The 24,219-nt window shown below is 34.7% G+C and overlaps 1 protein-coding gene across 1 annotated transcript; it reads right to left on the reverse strand.

Annotated features, from left to right (window-relative positions):
• Positions 1 to 8,192: 8,192 nt before the first annotated feature.
• Positions 8,193 to 11,833, reverse strand: LOC118523742 (olfactory receptor 1165-like). Its single transcript, XM_078059106.1, has 2 exons — positions 10,920 to 11,833; positions 8,193 to 8,274 (listed from the first exon to the last, which is right to left on the reverse strand). Exons 1-2 carry the CDS (start codon positions 11,831 to 11,833, stop codon positions 8,193 to 8,195), a joined length of 996 nt encoding a protein of 331 aa, XP_077915232.1.
• Positions 11,834 to 24,219: the final 12,386 nt, after the last annotated feature.

A 24,219-nucleotide genomic window follows, 5' to 3' on the forward strand; every position in this document is an offset into this window, starting at 1 on the left:
GATTCCTGTTGAATAAAGAACCAAAGTTAGTTCTGAAATGTAGAACTGAATGGAAAAGAGAAACAGAGAAGAAAGAGGCTTCATAGGCTGCTGTGAAGTTAACATAGAACAGTGACTCTCAAAGTATGGTCCCCAAACCAGCAACAGCATGAGTGCCTGAGAAGTTGTTAGGGATGCAAATTCTCTAACCCCATCACCAACTTTCTGAATCAGAAACTCTAGGATGGGGCTCACAATTCTTGACTTAACCAGTTCTCCAGGTGATTTTGATGCCTGCTAAATTATGGGAACCACTGGTATATAAAATATATATATTAATCATTCTATTGTTTAAAATTTAGCCCTTGTTAGTATTATTACTATTGAATTGAAATATAAATTTAGAACACAAAAGGAATTGTACAAAACAGGAGCAAGAGAGACAGAAAAGAAGCACAGAGTATTTTGTTATGGTTCTAAGAATTATACTAAAGATGAAGATCACTTGGCATTGCAAATGGTGCCACGTAAATCTTAGTATTAATTGTTTTTTATATATTCAATGTTTTCTAGGCATTATACAGAATTAAATACCCCTGGAATTTATGACTTGAAATAAACCTTAAAATGTGTCTAGTCTGTGCCATCCACCTAATGCTTGAGAATCCATTACAGACTCTTATTCATGAAATAATCATCTGGCTTCTATCAAAACTTCCACTAAGGGTGTTCTACCTCCAGGGGTAGTTTTGTAGGTCTTTTATTGACATTTAGCTCGACATATATTATTTTATTAATTAAATTTAATTAATATTTCATTAGCTATTAATGTGTCTTAGGTCATTCATTCTGTTATATATTATAAATTTATAAATATATAACTAAATAGTATATACATAGAAGAACAGAAGTATCTCATATTCACTAACAATAACTCCATACAAAATATGTTCTTTGATACAATGAAAATTACACATTTTCTGGACCAATAGAAGTAAGCCCTCTCCTATGATGAAACAAACTTGGGGAAGATTAGGAAGTAAGAGGAGTAGGCACATAAAATGAATAGTCTCAAGATTTAGACATGAGGCTGCAACAGAATTAGATGAGTTATCTGTTCCATCTTCCAAGCTTTGCCTGGAACCAGTCTCAAATTCAACATGATTGCCTACATTTACACATACCACAAGCAACCCTACACCTAGAGCATCCATCATCAGCATATTCTTTCCAACAGCAAGTGGGGCCGGACAGATACATTGTAAACATACGTTATTGTTCGGGATATTTTAATAAATGAGTTCCCTTCAACATTTGAACCTATTAGCAAAACCCTGGCTTATTAGGGAGATTGTCATTACTGTTCTGGCTTAGTGGCATATTTATGAGGTCAATGACAAAAAGATACTCAGAAAAAGACTTGGTATCCCGACCCTACCAATTTCAAATGATTTTGGTGAAAATCAATGGATTAGGATTAAGTTTGTATTCAGACTGAGACTAGGCCTACAGGATTATAAAGTTAACAAATACCCCCATCATTTTCTGTGACTTCCCCATTGCTCACTGTTACCAGTTTCTGTAATACAGAATTTAGTTCTCAGAAACACTTCATGCCTCGTGAGTGAAAATTAAAATATCTCTGACCTCAAAAAGGTAAAAAAAAAATTTTGGAATAATCTATATGAACTGGAGCTCCATGTTTCCCACCTAAATTGAAAGCTACCAAAAGAGAAATGAACTGAGCTGAAACCAGAATTTCTTATTTAATTTACTGAGAATTTCTTCTTATGATTAATGAATCTCGGGCATTTTTCTTCTTAGTAATAAAACATTCTTTAAAAATAGCAACAGGCTTACTGGGTGTTATGCACAAACAATGAATCATGGAACACTACATCTAAAACTAATGATGTAATGTATGGGGATTAACATAACAATAAAAAAATTTTTTAAAAAAAGCAACAGGCTTGAGGTTTGAAATAAAGTAGCAGTAAATTTCAATAGGTATGCCAGTAAAATGGCACTTTATTTCCAGAATATAAAAAATCTTAAGAAATACAAAGAAAAAACTTGAAAGTTGAATCCACAATCTAAACGCTGCCAAACTCTGGGTCTTATATCTGCCTCCATGACTATGAAGATATAGACTACAGAGAATTATAATTGGAGTGTTCCTCAGTGCACCACAAATCATAGAATCGGTTGAAACACTGTCTCTTGTGTCATTGTGGCATATGCGTTTCCTTTGAAAGATCTAGGGATAATTACATCACTACATCTATTCCACTAATTGCTTTTAGATATTGAATTATTGAAATAATATGTATTTTTTATTTTTAAAATATTTTATTTATTTATTTGAGAGAGAGAGAGCATGAGAGAGAGAATGAGAGGAGAGGCAGAGGGAGAGGCAGGGGCAGACTCCCTGATGAGCAGGGAGCCCAATGAAGGGCTATGTCCCAAGACCCTGGGACCATGACCTGAGCCAAAGGCAGAATCTTAACTAACTGAGCCACACAGGAGCACCTGAAATAATATGTATTAACTGAAGAACACATGAACTGTTGAGTTCGAAATAAGAAAAGAGAACAATCCAGAAATAGCTGGGTTTTTTAAATTTTTTTATTATGTTATGTTAATCACCATACATTACATCATTAGTTTTTGATGTAGTGTTCCATGATTCATTGTTTGTGTATAACACCCAGTGCTCCAGAAATATAGCTGTTATTAACTCAACTGTGTTTCAAATTCCACATTAGTGTGGAATACTTGGTCAACACTACCTTAAGCAAAAAGATGAAGGTGACCATCATCTGTGATATAATGAGGATATCATTTACTCCCTGATATGATGTGATGAGAAAGGTTTCACTTCTGTTATATAAAGTTTAGATTTCAGTGATCATAATGTACTAATGCTTCTTTTTAAAAAGAAGATTTGATTGATTGATTGATTGAGAGAGAGAGAGAACAAACGTGCACTTGCGGGTGGAGAAGCAAAGGGAGAGGGAGAGAGAATCTCAAGCAGACTCAACACTGAGTGTGGAGCCTGACTCGGCCTCAATCTCACTACCTTGTGATCATGACCTGAGCTAAAATCAAGAGCCGGAAGCTCAACCAACTGAGCCACCCAGGCCGTCCTGTAATGTACTAAAGCTTCTTTTCAAATTTTTCATTTTATCATGGTAATAACACTTAATGTGACATCTACTTTCTTAAGAGATTTTTAAGTGTAGAATACAGTATTGTTGACTTTTTGTACAGCTTATTTTGTACGGCTGATCTCTAGCACTTCCTCATCTGTAACTTCATAGCCACTGATTTGTAACTCCCCTTCTCCCCTTCCCCCAGTCCGTAACAACTATCATTCCACTCTCTGATGCCAAGAATTTGGTTGTTTTATATACCTCATATAAGTGGAATTTATTTTTTGTGACTCACTTATTTCACTTACATAATGTCCTTAGAGTTCATCCTTTTGGTCACATATTGTGGAAATTTCCTTTATTTCCTTTATTTTTAAGGCTGAATTGTATCCCGTTGTGTATCTATACCACATTTTCTTTATCCATTGATCTATCCATGGGCATTTAGGCTGTTTCTGCATCTTGACTATTGTGAATGGTTCTGCAATGGACATGCCAATGCTAATATATTTTTGAAATCTTGAGTTCAATTCTTTTGCATAAATATCAAGAAGTAGGATTATTGGACCACATATTCGTTAAATTTTTAATTTTGTGAAGAACCTCTATACTGTTTTCCATACCAACTGCACCATTTTGCATTCCCATCAACTGTGTATAAGGGTTCTTATTTCTTCATATCCTCATCAACACTTGCCATACACACACACGCACACACACACACACACACACACACACCCCTATATGTTTTAGGTGAATCTTACTGTTTTGATTTGCATTTCCCTGATGATTAAGTGACATCAAGCATTTTTTTTTTTTTTTTTGCACACCTATTGGCTGCTTGTATATCTTAGAAGGAATATCTAAATTAAGTTCTTAGCCAACTTTCTAATTGGGTTTCTCGTTGTTTTGTTTGTTTGTTTGCTTGTTTTTGTTTTCGTTTTTTGTTTGTTAACTTGTTTTTGCTATTGAGTTGTATGAGTTCCTTAATGTAAGTATTGGAGATTAATCCATTATCAGATATATGGTTTGCAAATATTTTCTAGCATTCTATAGGTTGCCTTTTTGTTATTTATTGTTTCCTATGTTCTGCAGAAGATTTGACAAATGCATCATGGTAATTGTATATGATGTTAACAATGCAGATAATTGAGGAAGGACTGTATGGAAACTCTTAAATATCTTTACAATTTATTTTGTAGAGTGGAAGTTATTAAAAATTTTAAATCTAATTTTTAAAATGTCAACATTCACATTAATAGGCCCATTTCATTGACTCTCCACCATCACAACCATTGCTTCCAAGACACAATCACCTGAAATAGTATAAATGTAACAAGTAACCTCTCAACATCCACATTTGCCTCCACTTTGAATCATTTTGCTATGCTGTTTGCCACTTTGTTTTTAGTGTCTGTGGCTGTGGGTGTGGGATCAGGGGGTGGGAGGTGTAAGGGGTAGTAATTAACATTTTCAAACTCTTAATTACTAACAAAATGGAATTTATTCAGTGAATTCAAACCTACATACTATTTTCTAATAATGAATATGTTTAACAAAGAAGTGAACTAAACATAAAAAATCTAATTTTCTAGGTCACAAAATTGGTATGTAGAAGAATCAGGATTTGGGGCACCTGGGTGGCTCAGATGGTTAAGCGTCTGCCTTCGGCTCAGGTCATGATCCCAGCGTCCTGGGATCCAGCCCCACATCAGGCTCCCTGCTCAGCGGGGGGCCTGCTTCTCCCCCTCACTCTGCTTCTGCCCCTGCTCATGTTCTCTCTCTCTCTGTATCTCTTTATCTTGAATGAATAAATAAATAAATAATCTTTTTTTTTTTTTAAAGAAGAATCAGGATTCAAATTCCAGCCCTTCATGTAAAGAGATACTACAAAATCACAACAGACTACGGAAGTATTTCATTATAGCAATTATCTTAAGGTTGTGTTTTAATTTGATTGCTTTCCTTGTGTATCTCCCTAACCATTGTCAACCCCCACTGTATTTTATTTCGTTAGTGTCTGTCTTAGTTATATATTTAATATTTGTGAAATGAAAAGAAGAAAATAACTATCTCATAGTATAGTTTTAGCCATTTATATTTGCAAACTACAATTACAATTTGCAAAGCAATACTATACATATTATCTCAATTGTTTCTTGAAATAAAAATGGAATTAGCATGAGATTTTAGTGTCTACCTTGTCATAGAATGTGATTTTAATAAAGATAATTGCATTCTGGAGATTAACAATCTGGGAATTGTTGTAAGTACTCCAAGCCTGTGTTGTGCTAATTAGAAGTAGGAATTGGACCAATCCCCAGACCATTAACTCTCTGTAGTATTTGAAACCCCCTGTAACTCTTCACACAATATAGCACAATGGAAAATTTCTGAAAGTCTAACCTAATTATAAGGAACAAAATAACCAGAACCTGAAAACAGATCAAAAGTTTATAATTTCATGAAACAAGCTAAGAGTGTAAAATATGAACATTGCCAGAAATGGTTAAAATAACTATTGAAGCAAAAGTGATACATCATATTACCGTTCAGAGAAGGCAATAACACTTCTTCTAAAATTATGGAATAAAAGAGTGAAGATGAATCTCAATGAAATTTTAGTTCATTTTTTTACAAGTTCAATATAATCTGGCTCTCAAAGTCATATACTGATACTTGTAATATATTTACAATCTGAAATACATAGATTAAATATGTAAATATTGAAATACTCAAAACACAATTATATTAATATATATTTATATCTATTATCTGTATAATGTGTATTTATATCTGTACCAATCAATCTACAAAAAAGAGAAAGGTAGAAGCAGATACCTTGTTGATTATAAAATTGAGAGATGATGCCAACATTTTTTAATCATCAATTTCTATACTAAAACCACTTATGATAAATCAATTGTAATGATCTTTCATTAGGTAATACATTTACTTAATGGGATTCCGAAGATAGGTTAAAAAGAAATCTCCCTCCCTCCCTTCTGCCTGTCATCCCATCAGGTTTTCCACCTGCCACCTATTTTTGTTTATTTGTTTGTTTTGAATCATCAAGAAATAATAATACATTTATATGTTCATATATACAGAGATATGCATATGTACTCCTTACATAAATGATGTTAAATTAAAACTACTGTGTGGTTCTTGCTCAATTTTTCTGGAACACTTTACTTTGTCAATATGAGTATATATAAAAATGACTTAACATTTTTAATGGCTACATGGTATGTTCTTTTTAAAAAAATAATTTATAAGCCAAACACATATTAATGGGTATTTCAGATTCTTTAGTCTTTTGCTATTATAAATAATACTTCAAAAATATCCAATTGTATATCTCTTTCATTTTTTAAAGCATCTCTAGGAAAAATTGTCAGTATTGCTATGTATATTTTCGTAGGATAGCTATTACCAAATTGCTCTCTAAAGTAATTCTGCCAATTTCTACACTCACCAGCAATGTGAAAATATGGACACAAACTAATCAACTAATAGAATAATTTATTATATAATATTTAAATTCATGTTCTCAGGACAAAAAACACTTGATTTAACATTGGAAAATCCAAAAAATATAAGTTGCTATATGAAAATATTAAAGGAACTCAGATGAAGAAAAAAACAGCTTAACAAAATTCTACATCTACTCTCCAAAAACCAAAACATCACAAAAACACAGACAAATAAAGCACATAACTTTGTTAATCTGGAAAAAGGAGGAATGTACAAAAAACCTATAGAAAACACAATTCTATTTATTTTTTTAAGATTTTATTTATTTATTTATGTATTTGAGAGAGAAAGTGCAAGAGAGGGGAAGTGGGGCAGAGGGAAAGGAAGAAGTAGACTCCCTGCTGAGCAGGGAACCTGATGCAGGACTCCATCCCAGGTCCCCAGGATCATGACCTGAGCCAAAGGCAGATGCTTAACTGACCGAGCCACCCAAGTGGCCCTAGAAAACACCATTTTAAATATAAAATATTAAATGTTTTCCTTGTGAGGTGAAGAAATCAAGGATACCTACTTTTACTATATTCAAAATTGCACTGAAGTTCTTAGGTAGTTAGACAAAACAAACAAAAAAAGCAATTAAAAGGAATAATTTTTTTTTAATTTTTTATTGTTATGTTAATCCCCATACATTACATCATTAGTTTTAGATGTAGTGTTCCATGATTCATTGTTTGTGCATAACACCCAGTGCTCCATGCAGAACGTGCCCTCCTCAATACCCATCACCAGGCTAACCCATCCTCCCACCCCCTCCCCTCTAGAACCCTCAGTTTGTTTTTCAGAGTCCATTGTCTCTCATGGTTCGTCTACCCCTCCGATTTCCCCCCCTTCATTCTTCCCCTTCTGCTATCTTCTTCTTTTTTTTTTTTTCCTTAACATATATTGCATTATTTGTTTCAGAGGTACAGATCTGAGATTCAACAGTCTTGCACAATTCACAGCGCTTACCAGAGCACATACCCTCCCCAGTGTGCATCACCCAGTCACCCCATCCCTCCCACCCCACCCCCCACTCCAGCAACCCTCAGTTTGTTTCCTGAGATTAAGAATTCTTCATATCAGTGAGGTCATATGATACATGTCTTTCTCTGTTTGACTTATTTCGCTCAGCATAATACCCTCCAGTTCCATCCACGTCGTTGCAAATGGCAAGATTTCATTCCTTTTGATGGCTGCATAATATAAAAGGAATAATATTGAAAACAGCAAAATCGGAATATATTTAATCAGAGAATTTTTTAGTGGAGTGTCCCAAAATAAAATCAATATAACTATAAATTAGATTCTGATTTAAAAATAACACACATCTTACAAATAAAATTTAAAATAGTATGAAAAAGATCACACACTCAGGGATTAATTTCACAAAATATATGCAAGAACTTTACAAAAAACAATGTGGTATAACGTCTATTGCAAAACTTGAAGTAAATCTAAACAAACAGAAAGATATAGCATGCTCATGATTTGGAGGACTTAAGGATGCAAATGTGTCATTTCTTTCCAAATAGATCTATACTTTTGCTATAATTCTATATTAAATGCAAACAAGAATGATTCTAAAATTTGTTTGGAAAGATAAGGATCAAAAGATATCTCAATTATTCTGTAAGAAAGAATAACTTTTCAGGAGTGGCTTTACAGTATAGTTCTGACTATGAAACAGAGAGAAGCATATAGAAAGTTTGTATGCTATACATATAGCAACATTTACTGTATGAAAAACCTGGCACTATAGGCCAGTGCTAATGGAGTGATTTTGCAATAAATATTACTGGTAAAATATATATCCATAGGTTAAAATATAAAATCAGCCAATTTTCATATCACACCAAAATTTAATTCCAGTTTGATCTTAGAATAAATTTGAAAATCAGTGTAAAAGGAATAAAACAAAATCTAGAATCCAAGAGAAAATAGAATATAATATCAAAGACATAATAATGTATGAAATCTGGGACAACTTAGCACATAAAAATGGGAATATTTTTGTTCATTTAGGGGAAATAAATATATCCTGAATAGGACATTAGAAGCACATCACTGTAAAGGAAATCTGATAAACCCTGCTTTAGTAAACATTAGGAAATCTGTGCATCTAAATACATCATGGAGAGAATGGATAGACAGCCAAGGTCTAGGAGAAAATAGTCATGGTACTTTTATCAAACAAAGGGCTTTTATTTAAAATATAAAATGAGCTACATGTTTATGACAAAAGACAAACAACCTAATAGAAAAGTGGGCAAAAAATCTAAATAGGCATCTCACAAAGGAAAAAGAGCCAAAGGACTACTAATAACCATATTAAAAGAAATTCAAGGTGTGCCTGGGTGACTCAGTCAGTTAAGGGTTGGACTCTTTTTTTTTTATGTTCAATTAGCCAGCATATAGTACATCATTAGTTTTTTTTTTTTCTGATTTTTTATTATTATGTTAATCCCCATACATTACATCATTAGTTTTAGATATAGTGTTCCATGATTCATTGTTTGTGCATAACACCCAGTGCTCCAACATCATTAGTTTTTGATGTAGTGTTCAACGATTCATTAGTTGCGTGTAACACCCAGTGCTCATCACCACACGTGCCCTCCTTAAAGCATTGGACTCTTGATTTCTGCTCAGGTCATGATCTTATGGGTCTTGAGAATGAGCCCTGTGTCAGCTCTGCACTCAGTGGAGAGTTTGCTCAAAGATTCTCTCCCTCCTCCGCTCCTCCTACTCTCTCTCTCAAATAAATAAGTAAATAAATCTTAAAAAAAAAAAAAGAAGAAATTTAACCACATTGATACTAAGAGGAATTTAAAACATAACCTAAGTGAGATACCACTACTCACCTACTAACGTTGAAGATATTAACATATTTAGTGTGATGATATTAAATGTTGGCAAGAATGGTCAGTAATTAGAAATCACACACAATATAGGGGGAATTTAAATTAATACATCAACTTCATCAACTTTGGAATATGGTTTGATGGCATCTGATAAAAGAGAAGAAACCAGCTCCCTGTGATCCAGAACTTTCAGACATAAGGCACATCCCACCGAGTGAGTGCTTGCTTATGTGCAGGGCAGGAGATGTCTGTGCAAAATGTTCTAGCAGCATTTTCATAAAGGCCAAGAAAAGGAAATGACCAGAAGTTCATTAATAGTATAAATAAACCAACTACGGCATATTTATTTTATGGAACATTCTTCACCAATGAAAATGAACTACTGTTACAGCTAATAACTTCAACATCCATTTAAAACAAATGTTGAGCCAAAGAAGTCTGATAAAATGGAATATATACTCTAAGATTTCACTTATATGAATTTCAAAAGGAGGCAAGGTTAGCATTTATGCTCTCATAACCAGTTCTTAGGAGTTGTAGCTAAACAGAAAGAGTTCTGAACACCACAAACTCCACAATGGAGTTTGCTCCTAGTGGTGCTGGAGAGACAGTGATTAGAAAGTGCTCATGGGTATTTTGAAAAGTGCTGATAATGTTTTGTCTTTACTTTCTTGGAAAAGGTAGTGCACAGAGAAATTAGTCAAAATTACTTCTCTATATGTTTGTCATATTTCATGATTTGAAAGAGAGGAAGGGAAGAATAAGGAGAAAGGGGAGAAAGGGAACATAGAAGGACAACATATTTACAGATTCTGGGAGTTGGGTTGAGGACTTCTTTAGAGGACCATTATTTAGCATACTACACTCTGGGAGTGGAACTTGAGCAGAATTTTCTTTCTTTCTTTTCTTTTAACCTGCAAATGATTTCTTTCTTTCTTTCTTTCTTTTTTTTTTTAGATTTTACTTATTTATTTGTCAGAGAGAGAAAGAGAACACAAGCAGGGGGAATGGCAGTGCCAGAGGCTAAGGGAGAAGCAGGCACCCCACCGAGCAAGGAGCCCGATGCAGAACTCGATCCCAGGACCCTGGGATCATGACCTGAGCCGAAGGCAGACGCTTACCCAACTGAGCCACTCCGGCATCCCTGCAAGTGATTTCTTAAAGTACAGTGAGACTTAATAATCACAGATGTATATAAATTAACTAATTTTCTGAATAAATTTTCTCCAATTATTTGAAGAAAAAATTAATAAAATAAATAAATTATAAATTTATCCCAGAATAAATAATTAATAAATAAATAAAATCAATGCAATGTATAAAAAGTATTTGTGTGTGTGTGTGTGTGTGTGTGCGTGTATGTAAAAATCAAAATTCCATTGAGTGAGAAAGCAGTTTGGTATGGATTAACTTCCTGGCTGTGTCTTTCACATCTTTGTTCCTCAAGCTGTAAATAAGGGGGTTTAACATGGGGATCATGACAGTAAAAAACACAGTAGCCACTTTGACCAGGAGCCACGAGCTTTTGGAGTTGGGCACACAGTAGAGAAGAAGGATGATCCCGTGGAAAATGGTGATGGCAGTCAGGTGGGAGGCACAGGTGGAGAAGGCTTTCTGGAGTCCACCAGTAGAAGGCATCTTGACAATGGTGATAACTATGAATATATAGGAGGCCAGGATAATAAGCAGGCTACAAGCCTCATTGAATGTAGAAATGGCCAAACACGTCATCTGACTGAAGTAGGGGTCAGAACAGGATAAAGAGAGGATGGCAGAATACTCACAGCCAAAGTGATTTATAATGTTGGAACCACAGTAGGATAGTTCCAAAAGAGAATATGTGAGTGTCAAGGAACATATTCCACCCCAAGCATAGGTTCCAGCTACCAAGAGGGCACAGAGTTTCTGAGACATAGCAACTGTGTAGAGCAGAGGGTTACAAACAGCCACAAACCGGTCATAGGCCATAACTGCTAACATGAACATTTCTGTAATCACAAATGCACAAACAAAGAAAAACTGCACCATGCATCCTTTGAAGGAGATAGTTCTGTCTTCCATGACCAAGATTTCTATCAGTTTAGGTGTAAAGACGCTGGAATAACAAATATCCAAAAAGGATAGATGGCTGAGGAAAAAGTACATGGGCGTGTGGAGTTTGGGATTGATCTTTATGACCACAATTATGCCCAGGTTCCCCACCAGAGTGACTGTGTAGATGGTCAAGAACACCAGGAAGAGGGGTGTCTGGAGGTGTGGGTATTCCGAGAAACCCAGGAGGATGAATGTGGTCACAGAGCTCTGATTCCCGTCACCCAGTGACATGGCTCTTGATGTTAAAAAATAAATAAAGGAGAAGAAAAGAGAATTGAGGAGCAGAATTTGAGAAGGAAGAGTAAAAGGAAATCAGGACAGGTCAGTGTAAGCCAGTGACGGTAATGCAGTCAGCGGGTACTCATGAGTGTTCTGCTTCGCTTTGGAGTCTTACTTGACAATTTACTGACTTTTCGATTATGTGCAATTAGCTGTATCCTTCAGTACTTTAGTTTCCTCATCTGGAAAATAAGAAAAAAAAAATAGGACTTATCAGTAGTATGTACAATAAAAGATCTGCAAATATATATGATCCTTAGAGCATTGAATGCCCCCATGATAAAATAGAATTATATGAGAACAAAGGAGACATAGAGCAAAATCAGAAAATATACTGAGCATATCTTAGTAGTCAAATGACCATGCAGAAGTGGCTTTAAGAAGATTAAACACTTTTAATACATAAAAAAACACAATAGTAAATTTCTTTGGGAGAAATTATATCATCTGTATTGATATATTGAATGTTTACCCATTCTAGGTGCATCCCATTATCAGGGGTGCATAAAATGTCTACTTAAGAGGCTAAGTGGTCTGGTCAAAAATTCCACTGATAACTATGTTCTGTCAATTACATCCCCACCATATCATCATTTTTAAGGCTCAAATACTCAATGATTTAAAACTGTTTTCTGAGGGAGTGTTTTGAAAATAGTCTTGAAAGTTTCACATCAAGTATCATCTGTTGGTTATGCAATCTGTAGTGCATATTGTATTAAAATGGAAAAAATGTGAAAAAGAAATATCTCTTACTACAACAACCAAAAACCTTTTTCTGATTTTCTGATGCAGCAAGCCTATGTGTGGTCATCCATGAAGAATGGAAAAAATGTGTTAGATTAAAAAATATAAATAATTTGTTTATATTGTTAAGTTTAAAGTTTAAATAATACAAATTTCACATGATTAAATTAAAAAAACTTCACATGATTAAATCTAGAAGTTGAGGTGGAGACACAGTAAATACGCTTCTGTCATCTTGAACACATCCATGAACTCACACGACTTTTAGCTTTGTCTGTTACAAGCAACAGCTTATCATTAAGCTACCATTAATCCAGGAACAGTGCATCCGTTATGTGACCACATTTTCCATTACATAGCAGACTGGGTTGACCTGTTGTGAACTTCATGTATTTAGTTATATGTATTGATAAAAAAAAAAAAAAAAGAAGTCTTCTCTAAATTCAGGAACTTAGATAGCTTTTATTGGGTCACGTTCATGCACGTTAAGAATTCTGAGATACAGGGCGCCTGGGTGGCTCAGTTGGTTAAGCGACTGCCTTCGGCTCAGGTCATGATCCTGGAGTCCCGGGATCGAGTCCCGCATCGGGCTCCCTGCTCGGCAGGGAGTCTGCTTCTCCCTCTGACCCTCCTCCCTCTCATGCTCTCTGTCTCTCATTCTCTCTCTCTCAAATAAATAAATAAAATCTTTAAAAAAAAAAAAAAAAAAAAAAAAGAATTCTGAGATACAATCTGCTATTACTGCCAGAATGTTAGAGGAAATCATTACATCATCTTTGTAGGGACTCTAAACCAAGATTAAGGCAAGACTTGGTACAGTTGAAAGGCAGAGAATTCCTGAGTATTTTCATGTGTCCTTTGGGCAGTCTTCTTTAGTAATACTTCCCCTGCTCCTTTCTTATATTAAAGCTCCTGTCCTCACATCTAATGGTCTCTCTTCAAAGTCTGTCAGTAGAACTTACCAAAGTAGTCAATTCTATGTTTGAAAATTTATCATGAGTAGTATTCTTCCTATTGTATTTTCTGGTGCTTTCAAGGTCCAAATGGCTCTGTCTCTCTCACTCTCTGGAATTCACAGAAATTAAAGCTAACCCTCTATATAAAGAGACTTTCAAATATTTGAAGACATTAAAATAGATCTCTTGTTCTTTTATTCTCTGGGTAACATTTTTAGTGTTGGTCTTTTGTTTTGTTATGTTTTGTTTTTCCATTTTCATCCTCACACTGATTTCTAAATATTCCGGAGGACCTATTCAATATTCTGGGTAGAGCATTGACCCCTCTGAGGCAATATTGAAGCGAAGAACTAAACTGATCTTTTCAGGGATATCTTGTCATGCCAAAAGGCAATGAACTCGGCAATCTGCTTTCACTTGCTATATATCTAATAATAATGCCGGAGTCCTGTAGTCAAATATTTGAACTGTGTTAGGTCAATTTAATGCCCTGCCAAGCTTTGTCCAGGATTTACCAGTAAGCAACAAATCCCAGACTTGGAATGTGCACTTGGAATGTTCAAAGTTGAGGGTTGTGCATTTATTATTAAATTTCATGCACTGTTGACTCCTTTCTTCTCTTCACTGTCTGCATGGCCTTTCAGTCTAACTGAATTGCTAAAGACAACATTACTTTTTGCCTTTCCTCAGGCCACTCTGTCTGCCCAGAATGCCTTCATGTTCCATTCATATTACCAATCACCAGTGCCCATCCCATTCATGTTACTATTGGGGCTATTTGTTAAAATTTTGGTAAATATTCTTTCACATTCACTTCTGAAGAGTGCACATGTTGTATTCACATGTACCCCACATAAACTTTAAATGAAAGAATCACAGGATTTCTTAACGACCTAGAAGAATGCAAGGTCACTTACAATGAATGTGAGACTTCTTCATCCAAGCCACAATCCTTTCGAGGGTCAGTCTCACATTGTTTATGTGATATATATATGTATATCACAAATATATATATTTGTTAGTTCACACATATATATATGTGTATATATACATATCACAAATATATATATTTGTTAGTTCACAAAGTATACAGGTACAAAAATACATAAAGAAGATAATAATTGTTAAGATAATGTTATGGTGTTATATGAAGAATGGAAAAATGGAAATGGATAATGTTATACGTTGATTTTATGGTGTTATGGTGATGATTTTATCAAAGCAATTTGGGTATCGTTTTTAACTAACTTAGCTTGGTATCTGGGAGTATGACTGGGGTTGAATAAAGAGACTATATCCTTGTTCACAGCACAGAAAAAGGAAAATAAAATATCCCACTTACCTTTTCTTTTTTTTAAGATTTTGTTTATTTATTTGAGAGAGAGAGAGTGCGCGAGCATGAGCTGGGAGAGGGGCAGAGGCAGAGGGAGAGGCAGACTCCCTGCTGAGCAAGGAGGCAGATACAGGGCTCAATCCCAGGATCAGACAATCATGACCTGAGCTGAAGGCTGTTGCCCAACTGACCGAGCCACCCAGACACCCCCCCACTTAGCATTTCTCATCAGAAACTTTTCTTATAAAACTCTACTATCAACCTTCTTTGTTCTTCTCATTCAGAAGAAGGGTCTAACTTGAATGAGTGGAGAAAAGGCAGCCTCACATCCTGCTATTTTATAGAGAACATGGGTTTAGGAAACAAATCCCATTAGTTCAGATTCAACCTACATCACGTACCACATAAGCAGCTTTCACAAATGGTTTAATTTTATGGGCCTCAATTCTATCATCTACATAATGTAGGTAATAATACTATGCTAGCTCATTTAATGTTTAGTGTAAACGTCTTAACTGAGGTCTGACTTTAAAATATCTGGGAACAAATCCTGCACTTGGTTAAGGCGTCCACAAATACCAGCTTCCTTCCATCTTAATTGTCTAATGCTGTTAATTAATCTCCATGGAAATAGTATGAATTTTGAGTTCTTAAATGTTTTTGCAGTGCATATTTGGAAAAGAATTGTATGTCCTGGACTCCTTTTAATTTTAGATTTTTCACTGAATCTGGGATTCCCAATTGTGTCTATTTGTAACCCATCAACATATAATCTTAATTTGCCTTTGCTTTCCTAACCCTGCCTACTCTTTCTGACCTTTCTGCCATCTCGTATCTGTGATTGTGAGAAAGGCAATCAAGGAAAGCTGGAAAGAGGGAAATAGTCAAAGCGTACCTCCCTCTTCATTTCCACTATATCCACTATCCACTCCTTTGGATATAAGATTTCCAACTGTGCCGTCAAACTGCAGTCCAATCTGTAAGATTAATTTTTGTTGACTCTCACTTGGCCTGGAATGCAACAGTGTAAACATTTTTGAGGGCATTTTATACTAAAAGAATCAAATTAAAACTCTTCTTCCTAGATGTCTTTAATATCTCCAGGCACTGTATAACCACATCCTTCGGCCCCTACAATACTGCTTCATTCATAGTAGGGTTTTATTTTTTTATTTTTATTTTTAATTTTATCATGTTATGTTAGTCACCATACATTACATCATTAGTGTTTGATGTAATGTTCCATGATTCATTGTTTGCGTATAACACCCAGTGCTCCATTCAGTATGTGCCCTCGTGGGGGGATGGGTTAGCATAGTAGGGTTTTAAATCTTTATTGTACAAAAACAAGCATTTGTATCTTCTAATCTTCTACCATTCATCCCTCTGAAATGGCATCTTTACCCTTATTTCATATTGTGTTGCCACTTTATGAGGTACCACATTCTTCTTCCAAGAAAACTGCTGGTTAATCTAAATATCTTTTCTCTTACTCTATGTTCTTTCCACTTACATTACCACAATGTCTGTGCAATGCTACACATTTGTTACATGTATGTGCCTGTGTGTGTGTGCAGGTATGAGTGTATGTGTGTGCATTAGCTTTTTCCCTGAAGAATGTCACTTATTTAGGATAACACCTATGCTTAACATTTCTTCTATGACCCCCTAATGTGTTTAGCTTAGCAACTGGAGACATATTTTCAAGTTCAGGACAATAGTCCTGGGGATAATGCAAGCAGAATGCAGCTGGTTGAATATAAACATAAACATAAACATAAACATAAACCAAGTAGATATTGCTGTTACTCAGCTCACATAAGTTGCTCCTGCCCACAATGTGCTGGATTCCATTTTCCCTCACATCAGAATGATGTTGATGTAGGTTTAATCAACTCACCAAAAGCCAAATTTTCTTGATGTGTTTTTATTGAAGGCGTCTTTGCTTGTATGAATAAGCTGCATAATGTCTCAAAATTGAAATTTCTGTTTAAATGTTTTAGTTCTTTGATCAGAGGGTTGATGATTCTTACAAAATATCATTCAATAAAGATATCAAGAAATTTCATTTTTGCAATGGTCAAGAAATTTTGGAGGGAGTATAGAGATGTCCTTCAGGAGTAGACAGACCTGGAATCTATACTCCATGATGGTGTTTGTTTTATTCTAAATACCTAACCTTGGGGACACAGATCCCAGAGAATCCTGACAGCATGTGTTGTCATGAGCTACAAACAAAATAATTAGAGAGAACTTCCTCTTCGGCAACTTGGATTATAATTTCTTCTAAATCATTGACATATTGATCTTTACTTCTTAAAAAATAATTTGCCCAGGGGCCACATGAGTGGCTCAGTCAGTTAAGCATCCAACTCTTTATTTCAGCTCAGGTCATGATCTCAGGGTCATAAGATCGACCCCACATTGGGCTCTGCGCTGGATGTGGAGCATGCTTAAGATTCTCTCTCTCCCTCTGCCCCTCCCTGCTTGCACTCTCTCTCTCTCTCAGAAGTAAAATAAAATAATAATAATAATAATTTGCCCCTGTATAGACATTAAACTTATTAGAATCATGAAAAATTATAGTCCTATCTATCCCAATGACCCTAGCATAATTATAGTTGCTATGATATTCTTTTTTTAGTCTCTCACTTTTGCTTATGTGCTTCTACATGGATTTATATAGAAGCACACTTAACATTATACTCTATATGTTTTTACATTCAGCCATTAAGACTTATTGTTTGTGATATGCTTATATGCTTGCCTTCAGCAGGGGTTTGGGAGAGTGGGGATATGTTAGTTATCCTGATCTTGGCTATAGATCCAGCTGTATTCTTTAGGTCCAGCCACAGATGTCATAGTGCTGACATTTTAAGTCCATCTATGTCATTCCTGTACCTCCTTCTCTAGGCCACATATTAAGAAAGAAAGAAAATAGTGTTAAATATTGACCTGTTCTGCCACAGGCCTTGGAGAAGAGAAAGTCACACTTATGCCTACTGCATCCAAAATTTTAAAGCAAGAGTAGCATATAAATCCACTGGTAGAAAAAAATAGCCCATAACCATCACTTAACACAGCCATTAGTGAACTAGCATATTACCTAACATATGTTTAGCTTCAAGATTAGAATGTCAACTTTAAGGATGAAAGTACAACCTGAGGTTTATTGAAAAGCATTTTGCATTATATTTGTGTAAATAAACTGCATATGCAAGAGCATTTACAAAATAAAAGAACATCCTGTTCTAAAAGGATTTTGCAACACTTCACTTTTTCTTGTTTTTGTTTTATTTTCCACTAAAAGACAGAAAACTAATTAAAGTACCAAACTCCAAGTTACATAACTTCAAAATCAGCATTTAAAATTAGAAAATATTCTAATTTTTAATATTAGAGACCTTACTGATTTATACCAAATATTCCATGATACACCCTCAAGCTTCCTAACTTATCTTTGTGTTCTTAAAATTGTAAAAATCTATTACCCTTTCTTGGTGTATTGCAATATCAGGTATTTAGCAAAATGTGTGAAGAAAGAGACTTAATCATAATATGCACAGACTATTTTTATTATGCTGGAGATATTTCTACCACATTATCATCATGCTCCAATTAGTCTACCACAAAACCTCCAAAGATGGGCCACTGCTTCCTGAAGTATATAGTGTGGTTGTTATTTGGTTAGGAATTTTTTTTCTTTTTGGCATTGAGCTGGTTTCATAAACATAAAGATAATCCTTCTAATGCCCTTTTCTCTTAATTTCTTGATCTCTTACAATAATTTTACTTCCACTTGATCTTTTACTCATGGCCATGGTCATACTCTTCATGCCATTAAGTAAGTCCTCAAAAATGCAAATTTTATCCACATCTGTAACATACTTGTATTTTGCTTATTTTTAAATCATTTACCATTTTATCATTGTCTGTTCCACATCAAAATAAATTTGTGAAAGCAAATTCGGGACATTAAAGCAAGAGTGAGTATTCAATAACATTTACTGAATAAATAAAATATGAGCATGTGAATGAGTGAACTCTAGGCATATAATATACATGTATTGAGGTAAAAGCTTATAATAATGCTAAAAAACTTAGGCTTGCCTATTAAATCAGCATCACACACAATGCACTGAGACACACCTTGAGTCCTACAAAACAAGTAGAAACAGTGAAACCCCAAGGGACTTAAACTTCCTTAATTAGCATAAAATGAGGACATTTGGGGGGAGAAAGGAAGCACTGGATTCTTTTCTTAAGTTATCCCATATTCCTCCAAACTGACTGAACTGCCTTTTTCTGCCAATGCAATTAGTTATTCTCAAAGCCACTTTCTGACCACTTCCTGAAATCTAAAATAGCACAAGGCATAGAAGGGAATACCATTCCACACAGAGTTCTGTGAACCTTCTATGTCTTATTATGAGCTGAAATTAAAGTCTGTGGTTTTCACTCAGTTGTTACGATTTTATCCTCCTCTGCACTTAAAAGTATGCAGGAAAGCGTATATATATATAAAGATATCATTCCCACACCCCTGCACTTTTTCTTCTCCAATTGCTCTTTTCAGAGTTCTCTGATACTCGTGACTTAATCTTCCACCACATTTATCATCATTTCCTGAAAATATTTTTCAATATAATATAAAACTCGTTAAGTACAAATTCCATAACCGAACATACTTCTTCCAAAATCTGTATTAGTTCCATATGGTTGTGGCAAGAAAGTCTGAGCAGCTCAAGATTGAGGGGAACATCATCACCATCAAAGACAAATATAACTGGAAGTCTGTATCTCCCACTCCCCTCACCCATTTTTTCCACACCCCAGCCCTTCACTCTGGCAACTATCAGTTTGTTCTCTGCGTTTATAGGTCTGATTCTGCTTTTTGTTTGTCTGTTTCTCATTTGCTTTGTTTTGTTTTGTTTTTGTTTTTTGGATTCCACATATGAGTGACATCATATGGTATTTGTCTTTCTCGGTCTGACTTACTCCACTTAGCATAATACACTCTAGCTCCATCCATGTGTGATATTGTGATAGTGTTGTATGGTGATAGATGGTAGCTTTGCTTGTAGTGAGCTCAGCATAACATATAGAGATGTTGACTCTGTTGTACACCTGAAACTAAGCCAATGTAACATTGTATGTCAACTATACTCAAATTAAAAAACAATAAAAAAGATAATTTCTGAGTTATATTTAGCTCATTCTTTTCTTTCTTTTTTTTTTTTCCACACATCTCTTTTCCACACATGTAGCTTTCCACTCCATCTCCCGCACTCTGTATTTATACCAACAGACTTGGGGTCAAGGTTCACAGTCCCCCATTTAGCTCTAGGAGGTGTCCACCATGTTCAGCTGAAGGACAGCATAACGTGCTGTGCAGACTCTCTCCCTCCTTTCCAGTGACATCTGTCAAGCTTTCTCATTGCATCTCCACTATGTACTTAGCACTGTAAGGGACAATTTAAAAACTATAAAATGATAAAATGTGGGCTTTATCTTCAAAATTGTTTTTCTTCTGAGAATTATTCTGAGGAATGATACATATTACAAATGATATATTACAACATATAATTCCTATTGTTATTAAAATTTAATTTGTGTTTATAAAGACAGATAATATCATGATCCAGAAAAACTGAAAAATACTCCCTAGTGATAAAGGTCAGTGAATAATAATAAATGTGGTTAAAGATAAAGAACTGAGTATTTCTACTTAGCTGAACTAAGTCTCAGGACAGTTAAATTTACACATGTGTTTGTCTCCTGCAAAATTATTGGAACACATTATTTTCTTTCTAAAGGAAAATAAAATAAGAATGAATCAACTCACCTGAGTGCAGAATAATTTGGCTTATTCATTTACTGACACTTCTTTGCTGTGATTAAAGGACTCCAGGAAACTTCCTGCTGAGAATTCAACTTAAAAAAAAAAACAGTAACAAACCTGAAAAAATAGTAAAAGACTTCTACAGTATATTATAGTGAATATTTCAGGGAAATGATTTTTTCCTCTAATCTATTAAAAAATAAACTCAGAGATGACAGAGAGAAAGGGAGACCAAAAAGCTGAATCCTAATACCAAACTTATCCTACATATATGCCACCAAGACCTTAGGGATGTCAACCCTCGAGAATATCACTGATATTGCCTTGGAGGGCACAAACACAGCAATTAGATAAAGTAATGTCCCATGTGATATTTTGGTCATATATGATTTCTTCTGAAGACTGGGGAGTCATTTCATCATGAACTTTAATACATTGGTTATTTGTTTATTTATTTTTAATTTTTTTTTTTAAGTATGTTCCACGCTCAGCATGGAGCCCAACATGGGGCTTGAACTCACAACCCTGAGATCAAACACTTAACCAACTGAGTCACCCAGGCGCCCCTCCATTGGTCTTTTAAAAATGTTGAACCAGATGATATGTCCTGAAATACCTGTAAAATACAGAAATGTACAAAAGTCAGCTGCTGTGCAATAATCCAGATATAAATACACTTAATCTTTGTTGTATTTGTGGATTTCCCTCTCCATAAGGTTATATATTTATCAGTGTGTATCTGGATATAAAATGTATACAGTAAGTATCATATTATATAGTTATATTGTTTATTATCCTTTTAAAAATTTAACATTATATTGTGAGCTTCATTTTCTATGAAAACCACTGATTTTCTTAAACAAATAACAGTTTGCATCACTCTTCCAAATGTGACCACAGTATTTTCAATGTTTACATTTATTACTGAAACTGAAAAAAAGCTATTACTCTATTTTTCATTTTATAATTTGGGTTTATGGAAATAATAATATATCTATTATTTAAGATGCTGCCGTGTCTTAACATATAAACATCTCAATCTCATACAGTCAAAATAGTGTTTCTTTCTCTTACAAGTGAAACAAATATACTATCCACTAGATGGCAGGATGATACCATAATTTAAATCAAGACACTCAAATCTCTGTATTAATTGCTTTAAAGAGAGTAGGAGAAACAAATAGAAAACATGTTCATAGCTTGAATATACCTTGAAGATTGTTCATTCCACATACCTTACTTTCAGAGATAAAGGAATAAATGTTCAAAGATCGTAAATCACTTGACCACATTCAAGCATTGACTCACATTTATCCTTATTTTCCCATTTATTAATTTTGAGCGAGAAGTAATGTGTGTTGGCTTTTGATCACTTACACAATCACAGAGTTTGGGGAATAAAGAATGTTAACAGTTTATTGCAATTTACTTGTAATGAGTAAATACACAAATCAAAAGGGTGTTAATAATATATAAGGATTTTATTATAAAGATAAAAATCCTTATGAAAATACAAACCTTCCTAAAAAAAAAAAAAGCAAATAAAACAAACTAAATGGTGAAAAAACATTTATCTATTTATATATACACGAGTGTCATGTCCACATATGCATGTATATGATGTAAAATATCAAGTCTGACATTATTACAGAATGGAAACAGAACACGTTGATAGATTTAATGACAAAGTTAAATCCAACACTGTTCTATATACCAGAGAAACTCGTAAGCAAAGAGATTCAGCAAAGTTAAAATTAAGGAATAAATTAGTGATTTCTAAATTAGTTTCTTTGTTCTCACAGAAAATATTCTGACTGATTTGAGTCCTTTGAAATTTGTTGTTGTTTGCTTTATAATCCAGCAAATGCTCACTTGTGATAAATTTTCTATGTGCACTGAGAAACACATGTGTTCTATTTTTGTTGGGAGTCATATTCTATAAAAGTTAACTAAGTCAAATATGCAAATTATGTCATTTAGAACTTCCATATTATTAGACATCATATTGCTGTTTATTCATTAATTGAAAAAAAAAATGTTAAAATCCCACACAATGATGAAGGGCTTATCTATTTCTTCTAGCTCTGGATTTTTTTTTCTTTACTTATTTTGAAGACCTATTGTTGAGTGCATGGAAACTCAATTGTAATCTCTTCTTATTAGGTAAATCCCTATATCATTGTGAAATAATCCTCTATCTTCAGTAATTTTATTTTACTTAAAATCTATAATGTCTTATATTATTATAACTGCATGAGCTTTCTTTAGACAGTTTGCTTTGTATACATTTTTACAATATCTAAAATAGATGAACACATGCAAAATTTACCAGAAAATTTACCCAGGTATATAACCAACAGAAGTATATTTATGTTCACCAAACAATATGGCACGATTCTTCATAATGTCATTATTTATAATACTTCTAAAACTTAGAAAGCCATCAACATTTTTATGGATAAAATTTGGGGTATATTTATTCAGTGAGTACTATACAGCAAAGAGAATAAAGGAATTTGCAAACAACAAGATGAGTAAATGTTATAAACAATGCTGATCGAAGGAAGCCAGATACAAAAAATTTTAAAAAAAAATTAAAAAGACATGTTCGGTATAGTTTCATTTATATAAAGTTAAAAAAAAGTAAAATATTGGTATTACAAATTTGAATTTTATTTTGGTGAAAGGAAGGCTAATGAATGAAAAAAAGTTCAAGTTTTTTTTTTTTTCTTCTGAGTTTTGTTAACGTCCTGCTTTTTGATCTCTGTGTTGGTTACAGATGTGTGGTCATTTTGTTAAAATTCTTGCTACCAAGAATTTTAGCCTTTCTGTGTAGCCTTTTCTCTGTGCATGAACAGGATGCCTGAGCCTGCAGAGGTCCCAAGCACTGGAGTAGGAAAACCAGTTACTGTCAGTGAGCCCGGGAGTGGGCTCTCAGCTGGAATCACCATAAACCTCCATGATTGGGTGTCATGATTAGGTGATAGCTCCCTGTGTGGGAGCCCTGCAAAGGGCAGAAATCTGGTGGCCCTCCACCTTCCCCAGGGAGGATCATGCAGGCATGCACCGCAGAAACCTGCAGAGTTTGGCACACACAAAATTGAAGGCTTATCCCTGAGGGTTTACTAAAGAGAGGGGACCAGGATTGTTTCAGAACCAGGGCTGGAGATCAGGGTGTGGCCATTTTTTTTTTTCCCCTCTAAAGAGGTACAGAAAGACTTCAGGAAACAAAAGCCACATAGAGCAACCAGAAGCAGCCTACCTTGAGCCTGGGCCCCTGGCAAGGAGCAGTGCAACTCTGCCCAGGCAAAGACTCCTGAAAAACAGTGCAGAAGGCCCCTCACCCAGAAGACCAGCTGAAACAACAGGTGAATACTGTTTATGGAGTATACAGGACCACAAAACTCCAGTGCTAGGGGAAAGTAATATATAGAATTCGAGGTTTTTTTTCTCATGATTCATT

The sequence above is a fragment of the Halichoerus grypus genome, chromosome 11 (assembly GCF_964656455.1).
Source record: "Halichoerus grypus chromosome 11, mHalGry1.hap1.1, whole genome shotgun sequence".
In the NCBI taxonomy this organism is placed as follows: domain Eukaryota; kingdom Metazoa; phylum Chordata; class Mammalia; order Carnivora; family Phocidae; genus Halichoerus; species Halichoerus grypus.